The sequence below is a fragment of the Archocentrus centrarchus genome, chromosome 8, assembly GCF_007364275.1.
Source record: "Archocentrus centrarchus isolate MPI-CPG fArcCen1 chromosome 8, fArcCen1, whole genome shotgun sequence".
Taxonomy (NCBI): Eukaryota; Metazoa; Chordata; class Actinopteri; order Cichliformes; family Cichlidae; genus Archocentrus; species Archocentrus centrarchus.
The window spans coordinates 14,335,727-14,349,280 of record NC_044353.1 but is presented as its reverse complement, the minus strand read 5'-3'; the positions used below and the strand labels follow the sequence as shown (position 1 = coordinate 14,349,280).

The window sequence follows — 13,554 nt, the reverse complement described above, 5'->3', positions numbered from 1 at the left end:
ACATTCCTGACCGGAGCCATTATAGTTGTGACAGCCAGCGGACTCAGGTTACAGCACGCGGACACAGCAAGAGCACGCGAGGGGACAATATGGGTGAGTACTCTGCGGTCTGCACATAAATAAAAAAAAACAAAACGAGATGACGGGACAGTATATCAAATATTACAACAGACCTAAGTATGCATGCAGTCTGTTTGCATAATGAATATGTAAATTGAGCCTGTATTTATTTGCCGTTTAGTTTTGTTGTACTAACTTCATTGTTCACTATATTTAAACAAGCATACCTTCATTCAGTTCGTTAAATTTATTTAAAATGTGCTCTGACCTCTCCAACTTCTGTGTACCATTACAAATACGTAAAGGCAGGCACTCTGCTCGAATAGCATCATGGGAATAGTAGTCTGAATTCGAATTCAACTGTGGGATCGAATAGAAACTGTATTTTTTCACACACTACATTACCCAGAACGTTGAGCGGTGCCATACGTCAACCGCAATCACAGTTGTAGCTCCAACATGGCGTCGCTGGGAAGGAGGCGCGGTGTCCCAGTAAGCAGGGAGAGGTCAGTTACTCCACATATTGGACATTAAACGAACATGTTTTAATATGGTGCATCGTTTGGTCTTTGTCGCCGTTTGTCAGATCCAGAACGTGCTTCTCATTTGGGATTCAGAGTTAAATATTAACTCGATAAGTCGGATTTTTTTAACCCGGGGTTAGCTCATGTTAGCGGGCTAACGTGCGCGGCTAGCTGTCGCTAACGAGCAGCTCATGTGATGTTTTGGTTGTTTCACAGCGAGCGATTAACTCTGGGAAAAGTTCCGTTTTGCCACATGCTGGGGCAAACGGCGGTCCGATATGCCAGGTTCATATGCTGCACAGACTTGGCTCAGCTAGGAGTGTTGACCGCTGTGTTTGTCGACCTGGTCTCTCAGCAACTTAGCTGGCCGGTCCTCCAACTTTCTGCCAGTCGAGCGCGTCGGCTAATGCACCTAACCGAGGTACAACTTGCCCCTAGCTCTGTGATCCTCAACCGATTTTCCCTACTTTCTTAAAATTCCCTAAAAAGTCCCCCTCAAGTGTGTGAAGAATATCACCTATAGTGGTTGAGCCGTGTTTGTTGGTCTCCAAGGAGGCCTTGTATTGTGAAATGTTAGGAGTTAATAAATAGAAAATATGAATAGTTTATTGTGCGACAGCTTGAGAAGCCTATAATGACCATTTGGTAATCTTGGCATTTGATAATTAGGACTTGATGTAAAGTAGCTACCCAAGTCTATGCATTTAAATGTTATACAAATGTTAAGATGTGTATATTCTTGGGACACCATTAAGAGCACTAATTACCAGGGTGGGCACCTTTCATATTTGAACTGGTACTCAGTACTACCTCTTTATTTATTCTTTTTAATTCTGAAACACAAGTCCAGACTTCATTTTATATATATATATATATATATATATATATATATATATATATATATATATATATATATATATTTTTTTTTTTTTTAACTTTATTCACATTTTACACACCACACCAGTCACCTTGGTCACTGTCTGACAGTGTCTGTGATGCTAACTGTCATAGGATTAGTTAGGTTTAGCCTGGCTCGACTGAGTCCAGTCAGTTTAATAGAATAGAATATAATAGAATAGCCTTTTATTGTCATTGTACATGGTACAACAAAATTGTGCAAGCTCCGCTCCAAAGTCTGGTTTTCTGCGCTAAATATTGGAAATTTAAATAAAGTGGAAAATACTAACTGTACAAATAGAAACTGTACATTACACATAAAATACACATAATTAAATACACAGACTGTACATTATTTCACATAAAATACACAAATGGCAAGTTAAAACATCAACCAACACAGTGTTTAAAAGTCCCATTTCTCTGACAACTTATTCAACTAGTTAATTACCTGATGATGACATCAAAGTTGTCGAAAGGTTCAGACATGCTAAAGATACATGCAGGTCCTTCACTGAATCTGGCTTTCAAGCTGTCAAATAGTTGGATATATATTGTATTTTCAAGGTGTATCATCGGATCAGATGTTGTTGCTGTGGCTGCCTTTGCATATTGCGCTGCAAAAATTGCAGAGTTTTGTCTGCTTCCACTTCCAAAAAGCATAACCACACTTGAGACTACTTTGAGCTTGCTGCCATTGCTTTTGCCCTTTTGCTGCTTTTCAACACTTCGCAGGAGTGACATCACATGGTCTTGCTGATTTAGACTTCTGCAGCGAATCTGTGCCTATGATGTCACCTACGTAAGTGGCAGACACTGTTGCCAGCATTCACACTTGTGCGTGGTCGTGTCCCGTTGTCTTAGATATGGTACCAGGCACAATAGAAACACATAAAATCCTGGGACTTGTTTCCCCCTTTTTGTTGTGGTCAGTTTTTTGTTCTCAAAGGCAAAAACATTTGTATCTTAACTTTATCCACTTTTTGTGTACATTCCATCTCGTCCATTCCAATAGATTAGGCAGTCTCCCTCCAGGAATTTGCTGTCATCTGTGAGTCCCTATATTGAGGCTATGATTATAATTCTCTCAATAATGAATTCAAAAACTGTGGCAAGAAATAGACAGAATGCCCAGGAGTAATAAACAATACTCAACAGGTCAATCAGAATATTTGCCGCTACCTAATTGCGACTTGTAGTTAGATTTCCAGGGAGGGACACATCAGGGTACAGCATAGTGTTTCAGAGGGGGTTTGTCATTGTGACACACCTACGATGTAAGTTAAGTGCAAAGGTCTAAATCAACTGTGACTCAGATGTGCTCTGGTGCCAAAGTTTGATTGATTTGGTGTGATTCGGTACTTGGTAGTGCCGACATAATTCGGCTGGTACCCCCCCCCCCCCAAAAAAAAAAAAAAAAGTACCAAGTTGGGTACCCAACCCTTCCAAATACACAGCACATCTTACTTTGAGAAAGTCATGGACATCAGAACAGCACAAGTTTAACTAAATAAAGTGCAGCAAATATTAAATCCTGCCCTGCTTTTTTAGTTTTTTGTTTTCTGCTTTTGTTGTTGTTGGTTTGTTTTTTATTACAGTTTGTCAACAAAAAAAAAGCAGTCAGTCCAAGCCAGCATTATGGTTGGGATTATAGTGGTTGTGAAGGTGTATTTCAAGCTGAAATATGCTGAAAATACTGGGATATTTTAAATATTCCTGTTCATCGGTGCTCTTAGTTACACTCCTAAACAGTGTTAGATTTGGATGAATGAGTCCCTGGTTATTGGTTAGAGAAAATCAAATCTCCTTTGCCGTTGATGTTTGTTAGATGGAAGAGGAGTTGACATTTCAATTTTATGTCAGAAACAGGCAGGAAATGGGGAAATAGAGTTTTAGCTTTATTAAGGTATGTTATATGTCCTCTGTTCTTACTCTCACTGTTGCCTGCCTGTTCCTCTGTTTATGCACAGGGGAGTGATGGCGGCGTCAGACTGCTACATCGTGCACGAGATCTACAATGGGGAGAACGCACAGGACCAGTTTGAGTATGAGCTGGAGCAGGCACTGGAGGCCCAGTATAAATACATTGTTATTGAGCCCACGCGGATCGGAGACGAGACGGCTCGCTGGATTACCGTGGGCAACTGCCTGCACAAGACGGCCGTGTTGTCAGGTGCCGCTTGCCTCCTGACGCCACTTTCGCTGCCCGTTGAATACTCACGCTATGTGGCATTGCCTGCCGGCGCCCTCAGCGTGGCCTGTGCCGCCCTCTACGGGATTTCGTGGCAGTTTGACCCCTGCTGCAAGTACCAGGTGGAATACGACAGCCAAAAACTCTCGCGGCTGCCCCTGCATACACTGACCTCCTCGACGCCCGTGGTATTGGTACGCAGGGATGACATCCACAGAAAGAGACTCCATAATACGATAGCACTGGCTGCCCTGGCGTATTGCGCCAAGAAGATCTATGAACTCTATGTGGTATGAGTGCACTCTGAAGAAGATTTAAGAACCAACAGAAAAAAAGGAAAAAAAAAACAAAAAAAAAAAACAGAACCTGCTTACCCCCACAATGTAAGAAAAAGAAGCCACAATCAAGCCCAGCAGTCAGCTCCATGTGTGGTGGGTGCCTCCAATTTGAACTATGATCAGAGGGATATAGTTAAAACTAGAAGGAATTGTTTTTTTTGTTTTTTTTCTTCCCTTTTACATTTCCTTTACTTCTATGTGACACCAACAGCACAGTTATCTCTGTAGTGCACTCGCGCCCTTCCCCTCAATTCTCTCCACCTGTATCTTTGACACATAAGAAACTAGTGCACGAGGGTATGGCAGCAGTTCCTCTGGACTGAGGTGTGTTGGATTGAAAATGATCAGTTTTGTGTACCAAGTTCGTTCCCCATGTTCCTCGTAGTTTTACTGTACCCCTTTTTTGCTGATCAGTACATCACCATTTAATTAAACATTAGGATATTTCAAACTCACTTTTCTGTATTTTATTTTGCTTTTTACATTAAACGGATTCAGCACGATGTCTGGAAAAGAGCAAGTAGCTCCAACTTGTTTGAGATTGTCTTGGTCATGTCCGGTTTGAATGAGTGCAAGTAAGAATATCCTATTAAAAAACAAAAAAAAACTTATATTAAATGAACCAAAAGACAAATTTGAGACTGTTTGATACAACAGAAAACAGCAAAGTTTTATCTGCAGATGAATGACAAATGAAATAATTATTGCTTTTACCTCTAGTTTGAAAGGGATTTGGTGGCTCTTATACTTTGGTGGCCTTTTGCTTTCAGTTTGGGTCCTTTAGAAGGAAAGATCACTGCAAATCAATACAAAGTTGTTTTGAGTGATCACCTTTGTCCTACTGCACAATGAAAGAGTTCCAGTGCCTACATAACTTGGTTGATTAGGATGAAAATGACTTCAGTCATATGCTGTTGCTTTCGTGGTCACCACATTTCAACCCAGTTCAACACTTGTGTGACATTTTGGACTGACATGTGAGACACCTGTAGAGTTTCAGGGACTCTGAGACTCAGTGTCAAACTGGATTGAGGCTGTCCTGGTGGTGCGTGGTGGCCCAGCATTGTAATGTCACGCTTACTGCACTTTCTAAGTCACAGTGCTGTGTGGGGTTTTTTTTTTTCCTTTAATTTGCTACTTGTCTGTGTTTATCCTGCAGAAAAAATAAGATTAAGTGAAGCAGGAGTTGTGACTGCATAAGTTGAATATTAAGTGACATGATAAAGTTAGTGGTACCGCTTTTTAATTTTCTTTAAAAAAAAAAAAATAGTTGCTGTGACCTTCCTATCAGCTGGAAGCAACCTGGCCATTCTCTTCTGACCTCAACAAGGCATTTTCACCCAGAGACCTGCCTCTCACTGGATAGCTTCTATTCTTCAGATCATCCTCTGTAAACTCTACAGATTGTTGTGTGCTAAAATCCCAATAGATCAGCTGTTTCTGAAATACTCAGACCAGCCCATCTGGCACCAACAACCATGCCACGTTCAAAGTCACTTAAAATCACCTTTCTTCCCCATTCTGATGTTCGGTTTGAACTTCAGCAGGTCATCTTGACCATGTCTTCATGATTAAATGCACTGAGATGTTGCAGTGTGATTGATTGATTGATTGATTATTTACATAATGAGCAGTTAAACAGGTGTACCTAATGATATACTCCTAACATTTAAAACCAGTTGCTTTGGTTTTTAAATATCATTAGTGCTGTATTTGCTTACATGTGGCGTTTCTCAGGAACTGCACAGTGTATGAAAATACCTCAGACAACAAAGACCCAAATCCTCCAGGGTCGAGGAGAGCTTGTTTACAAGCTTGTTATTCACACTTGCACAGTGATTTTTTTTTTTTTTTTTTTTTTTTTTCTCCAAGTTTAACTGTGGTGTGTATTTGCTCTTGGATCAGGAAAACCACAGACGTGCAGTTATGTAGAGTTAAACATGTGAGCATGCACAGTTTAAGAATCAAAATTTCAAAGTATTTAATTTTTTTGGTTACGTAAGAACTCACAACACCTGTGGGAAAAGATTTAAACACTGACAATGAGAACTGAGTCGCAAACAGGTTAGAGGCCCCACCCATGAAACACCTGTGGGGAATGATCGTGCAAGAAGTCAAATTCCTGCAAGACATGGGAAAACAATGCAGTTACAGTCAACCGTTATAACACTACATGGAAATGCACACATGTTGGAAGCTCTAGTCTTGCAAAAATAATGCTTCCTTCAAAGTCCAGGCAGTAATCCACACAAGGCTGTATTGATTTTCTTGCAAAACACGTTTGTGGACTTCTGAGTTTATTGTACTGCTGCCATCGTGCGTGACAACATCAGTGAAGGTTAATGAGCTGTGCAAGCCATGACATTACCAGCACCGTGAGCTCGTATATTTAGGATCATGAGATCTTTTTTTCTCCAAACTTTTGTATTTTCATCACCTTGGTAAAAGTTAATGTTCAACTCATCACATAAAATTTTGTCCCAAAATTTCTGAAGCTTGTCTCTGTACTTCTTGGCAAATTCCAGCCTGACTTTCCTATTCTTTTTCCTAATTAGTGGTTTGCATCTTCTGGTGAAGCCTCTGTATTTTTGTTCATGAAGTCTTCTGCCAGCAGTAGATTCTGATACCTTCCTGCCCCCTGGAGGTTGTTGCTGATGTCACTACCAGTTGTTTTAGGGTCTTTCTTTACAGCACTTACAATGTTTCTGTCATCAGCTGCTGTTGTTTTGCTTGGTTTTCCTGTTCAGCACCTGTTACTTAGTACACCAGTGACGACTTTCTTCTTCAGGATGTTTCAAACCGTTGTACTGACTGTGGCCAGCATTTGTGCAAATTCTCTGATTGGTTTTCCATCTTCTTTCAGCTTCACATTTGCTTGTTTTTCACTGATAGACAGCTCTCCGGTTTTCATATTACTTACTCCTCTAACTCTAAATGCAGTCGACACAGGAAAATAATTAGTGTAACAGGACACACCTGGGCAACAAAACACACCTGTCAGTCACATGTTCCAATACTTTTGCTCACAAGAAAAATGGGTGGGTTCAGATGAAAGGTGCTATCTTCTGAACTATATCAGATCCATCCATGATCCATGGAAATAAAAGCTGAGGTATTGATCTTTTGTCTCACATTTATTTGATTTATTTTTTTTTATGTCAAACATAAATGTTTTCAGTCTACAGCAAAAATAAAGGGATTGGCCTCATTGATCCAATACATTTGGAGGGGACTGAATACCTATCATGGGCATGAATGTCATGATAATTTTGGGCGTTTAATTTCTTTGACCTTCCCAACTTGTATAAATCTACAATCCTTCTCTGAGGTCCTTGGACTTGCAAATTGTTCTGACTACTGGTCAATCCAATGAGTGTTGTCAAAGAGAAACTACCATTTGTAATTAATTATGATCACTAATATCCTAGTCAAAAGGATATACAATGTAATGCATTGTGAAAGCTTCAGCACCACTTATTAAAAGATTAAAGTGAGCCTGTATATCTATTTTTGACCTTGTGTGGATCAGAGAAAATCCTAAGTAAATTCAAACTAACGCACCCAATTCTTGTTTTTTAAAGTCATCAAAGATGTATGCTGTACAATCATTCCACCCTGGAAAAAGGAACAGTTCAAAGAAGTAATTAAAAGCTCAAAATTACCATGACATTCATGGCCATGATTAGTGGATGTAAACTTCTGACCTCAGCTGTTTTTGTTCCCACTCAGGATGTGGCTGTGAGTCAACTTCCTTCACAAACTGTGTTTGTAGTGCAATATCTGTTCAGAATTTCTGAAGAATGTGACCATGAAAAATACCCTCCATACTGTAGTAATTAATAAACCCTGGAAACTAGCTGAAAATAAACCGAATTCAAAATAAAAAGTCAAAACAAAATAAAAACTGCAAAGAAAATACAAAACTAGATTAAATGCTAATAATATATCTGTTTATTCATGTGAGACAATGACCAAAAAGAAGAGAAAGATTATAGCAGATTAAATAGGTCCCAGTGGTTTAAACAGTTCTCTCTACAGAAATGTAAAACATTAATAAACTAAATTATGAGTTTTACGAGAAAAGATAGCAGCTTTTCTTTTTCCAGCACGTAGCTTTTTCCCTTGTAGTTCACACTCCGGTCCAGTAGGTGGCGGTAATAGACTTGTAAGTTAGTTGTCAACAGCCATTAAGTTCTAAAGAAGAAGAAGGGGAACGAGGAGGGAAAAAAGAAGAAGTAGGAACTGTGGATCTCTGACACTTTGGTGCTGTTCTGCTCGGCAGCACCGCTCAGGTGAGACCCGACAAAGGAAACTACAAACGGGCAAACTGGCGGGTTGTGCTGTAGATGCTAGCTAAAGTTTGTTTTAGCCTCAGCAGCCGTTTTGTTGTTTTTACGTCAGCTAAGCTAGTGCTAAACTCACCTGGTTTCCACCAGGCATACTCTTAACTGCACATTTTAGCTATGAACACATTAGTTCGCTGAATGGTGCATATATTTAGTTAGCATTCACTGTGTAAAGTTGTCCGCTTTCTGATGATATCAAGTTATTGGTTATTGATCCCAAACACCCAATAGGAAAATAAAGGAAGATGCATAAAATGCCCTTTAACCTCCTGAGACCCGAGCTCCTGTTTGCGATGCATTTTCAGTCTCTCCTAGATATTTGATTAGATGGACCTGAAATGTATATATACTAAGCTTCCTCCTTGAACAAGAAGTTGTATTTTGTTACATGTTGTTACATACTTTTATGAGAAAATAGATGCCCTCAGATGTGGACACTGGGATTATTTTATAGCATAACACAAGAAAAACAACATGACTTAACAAAGTATAAAATACTCTTGCGCACAATGAAGTATAAGGTGCAGCAAAGCCAAAACGTAATGTCCCCATATGTGGACGCAGGGTCTCAGGAGGTTAAGTCTTTATTTAGTTGTGTTAGTGTAGATAATCAGTGGTCATTTATTGTTGGAATATGAGTTCAGTTTTAACGAGAAAATTTCATCCTGTCTGAATGTGTGTGTGTTTGTGTGTTTGTTTATTGTGGACATTCTGGTAGTTACAGTCATGTGGACTTTAAAGGAACAGTCAGTCGTTTTTTTTTTTAGTTTATTAAAGAAAAGTATACATTAGTGTGTAATAACGTCTTCAAACAAACTGATGCCTTCTAATAAACTTAGAATTAATCCATTAAAATTACACAGGAGCGGGCAACGGTATGTGGAAGCCACCATGTTGCCCGCTACAGTGGCAGAGATGGACATTGCTGCGCCGCCTTATCATGTTTTATGTTTGTAGCTAGAAACCAACCGCATACATTGAATGCCAAGGGCAGAGGAGAAGGAAGTCGTAGGAGTTTGCTTGCCATGGAGGCACATTTTAATTAAGGATTTTAAAAGGGACAGCAAAGTTTTGACACATGGAGTCTGAAAAAAATAAAAAGTTTGTCCTACAGCGGCCACTGTAGCTAGGAATATGCACTTGAATTGGGAGGGATAAGAGAACAGAACTCAGTTGACTGCAGTCTGCTGATAACTAGTGGTGGGATTGTTGACACTGTACCTTTAAAGTGTCTGCTCAGTTTTTTCTCTTTTTTGGCTGCAGATAGCTGGTGATTGCCAAGCAATGGAGCGTGTGATAGGAGGAGGAATGCTGCCACTGGTTTTAGCAGGTGTGGGGGTCGTGCTGCTGTACCGGATACTTGTCCGCCTCAGAAAAGGAGCCTCAGTCCGAGGTGCTGTGGTGGTCATCACAGGTGCCAGCTCTGGACTCGGGAAAGGTCAGGCTCACATTAATTTCTTTCTCTTTAGCTTATATGTGGATGCTCTCTAAAGCTCACACCACACTGCTTTAGTGCTTCATTTCAGGTTGGTATGCTTGGATAGGCTGGGGCTGAAATGGGACAAACTGACAGGTTTTCCAACTGATGGCTGTCCAGATCTGATGGAAAAATGGAGGACTTTTGAAGCGGATGTAAAATAAAGTGACTGAAATGAAGCCAGAACTGAAATTGGTGTTTTTGCAGTGTATTATACAGCAGGAGGTGTTGTGCAAATTAGTGCTAAAAATGAGCCATGTTGTTGATGTTGTAACTAAAACCGTTAACTTCATCAGAGGAAGCACACTGAATCACAGCTAGTCTGATGCACCTTTGATTCACTACTGGCAGAGCACTTTGAGTCAGTGTCACTGATGGATTTTTATTCTTCTCTACACGCATAATGAAACATGCTCAGTGATAAAGACTACATTTCTCTCAGTGAGCGAGAAAAAAGAACTGAAACACTGCAGATGAATTAAACTACAAGCAAAACAGCAATTGCACTTTGTTATAAAGTTAAGTCTTTAAAATTCAGAAAAAGATGCACATTCTGTCAACAGTTATTTTTTGAGAACAGTAATAAAATTATTATTGTGCCTATTTTACATTTTCATTGCCTACTTGCAACATCTACTCTTACCAGGAGCAGTTTATAAATATATAAAATGAATATTGAGCACTATTGAGTTCAGCTTGTTGGTGTGGCCCTCCACAACAGTCCCAGCTTCTCATGTGGCCCCTTGGGAAAATTAATTTCCCACCCCTGGTTTATGCACATTAATCTACAACACTAATTTTGCATTGTAGAGTGCGCACGGGTCTTCCACGCTGCAGGTGCACGGCTCGTGCTTTGTGGACGCGATGCAGCCCGCCTGCAGCAGGTGGTCCAAGAGCTAACAGCAAGTTCAGCAAACACACAGAAGCAGGTATGTACACACAGACATCACTGCAGCTCTTTGCTCTTAGTGGTACAAGGAGTAACCCTAACATGAAAGAAGTCTGGGCTGTCTCCGTCATTATTATCACTCCTGTTTTCGAATATTTTGTGGAAGTAGACAGTTTTTCTGAACTATTGCTTAACCTCTAAGAATCCATATGTGAAGAGTTGTATTAATGAAGACAGAAGATAACTGTTTTGTTTTGCTCACCCACCAGATTTACACTCCCTGTACTGTTGTCTTTGACCTGGCAAAAACGGACACGGTGGAGAGCGCTGCTGAAGAGATCCTGAAATGTTACGGACAAGTGGACGTCCTCATTAATAATGCTGGAATCAGTTACCGTGGCAATATACTGGAGACTCATGTTTCAGTTCAGCGGGATGTTATGGAGACAAATTACTTTGGGCCCATTGCTCTTACACAAGGTTTGTGACCGGCGCACCCCGCATGTTATCATTTACTTTAACTTTTGGTTGAAAGATGTGAGCATAATGGGAGGTTAAAAAGTCATTTATTTATGTGGGAGCTAAACTGTGGAGATTCTGCATCAACATTACAGGTTTAGATTATCATGAATGTGAATCAGCTTTTTTTTCTTTTTGTCTTCTTTCCTCTCTTCACAGCTGTCCTGCCCTCCATGGTACGCCGCCGCAGTGGCCATGTCGTAGCGATCAGCAGTGTCCAGGGGAAGATAGCCATTCCTTACCGATCAGCTTGTAAGTCATCTTTCATTGAAGCAAACAGATGTAAGATGGCTTTGCCAGGGGGATGGTGAATAAAGCAAGACTCTGGTTTGTCTCACGCTGGTCAGATGCTGCCTCCAAGCATGCCACCCAGGCCTACTTTGACTGCTTACGAGCAGAGATCGAGCACTACGGGATCCCAGTGACGGTAATCAGCCCTGGGTACATTCGAACCAACCTGTCCGTCAACGCCGTCACAGGAGATGGCTCCAAGTATGGAGGTGAGACAGTGAAAAGCAGCATGGAGCCCCATTTGAATAATAATGAGTTAGTAGGGGATGGAAACAAAAGTAGCAGAGTTACTAGTTAAGAGTCAGTTCATGAGGTGTAAGTTGATAAGTTGAAGACTTGTTAGGATGGTGTGAGAGTGTGTGTGAATCTGTGTTGCCAGTTGTACCTTTTGCTGGGTTTTCCTTCTGAATGTCTTGACGAAATAAAGGAAAAGACTCTGGAACCCAAACGTGAAGGTGCCTGAGCTTTAGGCTCATGAGGATTACTTTTACATACTCTGACCTTTTTACTAGAAACTCCAGACATGTTTAATATGAAAATCAAACCTTGTAACAGTATTACAGAAGTAAAGCATAAGAAGTCCACTTTAAATACAAATTTTCTTTTAAACCTTTCATAAAAACTTCTCTAACCAGTGTCATCTGTGGAAGTATTTGTCTTACTTTAGCACATTATCAGTGATGGTAAAAATAGTTTAATCATAGGTGGATCAGTGCAAGTTTTCAGTGCAGTAACATTAAAAAATGAGTCAAGGCCAAATATTTAAGAAACAAAGTCATATTTAAAAAGTTTAACTAAAAAATACAACTAAGAAGCAACATTAATTGAAATGATCTGTATTCCCTTGTGCCATTAATGTAACATCTCTCTCGTCTTTGCGATGCCGTTCAGTATTGGATAAAACGACAGCTACGGGCTGGGACCCTGTGGACGTGGCGCAAGAAGTCCTAAAGGCTGTTCGTCAGCAAAGTAAAGATGTGGTTTTGGCCGGCCCTCTGCCCACCATGGCCATCTACCTCCGCACACTCTGGCCTGCGCTTTTCTTCAAGCTCATGTCCTCCCGCGCTCGCAAGGAAAAGAAACCTAAAGACGAGTGATGCAGCAGAAGTGGAGAGCAGCTGTTGTGGAAAAACAGACTGAGGCCAAATGGTCAGGATGAACTGGCGGAGCTGTTCTAGTCTGGCATCTGAAATAAGTCAGACCCTGTATGATTTTACCAGAGACGTGGAATGTGTTTTATTGTTTTGTAACATCTGTGCCAGTTCACGGCTCTGTTGTTTTGATACTTCTGCAAATTTGGCATCAGAATTGCTGTTTTTTGCAGTAGCATTCATGCTTAATTTCTCATTCATGTGATATTGATATTGTCTGTTTGGTCTGAAAGACAAATTTCCAGCTGTCCCACTCATAAAAAAGTCATTGCCAGAAGCCTGCAGTTTAACATTTTACTAACTGGGGAGGAGAACAGATTTCATTTATAAACACCATTACTCTGGAAATCTTGATGCCAACAGAACGTAAATAAACCAAACTGTGGTAAAGGGATCATGTATGCTGCTTTGCCAGAGTATCTACCCACAACTGTGTCACTTACTTACTGTAAATAATGTTCTGTGGTTACAAAGTCAAACTTTGTCAACAATTTCTCATTGAAATGTGGCACAACACCTGACATGTTGTTTCTGGGTCATTTTTTCCATGCACTATGCAGAAAACATCACTGACAATGAGTCACTTCACTACCCATACACGAGTACTTGAGTTTTTGTTCGAAGTAGCTTCCATCTAATATTGTTCACCACTTTATTCCAGTTGAGATGCTTTAATGAGTATTAATGTACCGTTGTTATTGGGAGCAGTCAGGGAGTCGGCAGATAAACTCATCCATCTCTGGGATGAGCCTAAGGCCACAGACTAACTTTGTACATTCTTGCATGTGAACTGGTGTGTACCCCACAGTGAAGACAAGAGGCAGATTTTTATAACTATCTTTATACATAGAATAGAACACCTTTTACAAAC

At 40.4% G+C, this 13,554-nt stretch overlaps 2 protein-coding genes across 4 annotated transcripts; both read left to right on the top strand.

Moving 5' to 3' along the window:
• Positions 1 to 4,465, top strand: tmem11 (transmembrane protein 11). Of its 3 annotated transcripts, none has more exons than XM_030735798.1 (2): positions 1 to 93; positions 3,452 to 4,465. In XM_030735798.1, the coding sequence occupies exon 2, from the start codon at positions 3,459 to 3,461 to the stop codon at positions 3,966 to 3,968; it is 510 nt and encodes a 169-aa protein (XP_030591658.1). In that variant the 5' UTR covers positions 1 to 93; positions 3,452 to 3,458; the 3' UTR covers positions 3,969 to 4,465. The 3 variants fall into 3 exon arrangements, with proteins under 3 accessions (XP_030591658.1, XP_030591657.1, XP_030591659.1); XM_030735797.1 differs by lacking the exon at positions 1 to 93 and adding an exon at positions 442 to 566; XM_030735799.1 differs by lacking the exon at positions 1 to 93 and adding an exon at positions 986 to 1,005.
• Positions 4,466 to 8,191: 3,726 nt separating this feature from the next.
• Positions 8,192 to 13,547, top strand: dhrs7b (dehydrogenase/reductase (SDR family) member 7B). Its single transcript, XM_030735377.1, has 7 exons — positions 8,192 to 8,302; positions 9,620 to 9,794; positions 10,644 to 10,762; positions 10,992 to 11,202; positions 11,401 to 11,493; positions 11,589 to 11,741; positions 12,424 to 13,547. Exons 2-7 carry the CDS (start codon positions 9,641 to 9,643, stop codon positions 12,627 to 12,629), a joined length of 936 nt encoding a protein of 311 aa, XP_030591237.1. The 5' UTR covers positions 8,192 to 8,302; positions 9,620 to 9,640; the 3' UTR covers positions 12,630 to 13,547.
• Positions 13,548 to 13,554: the final 7 nt, after the last annotated feature.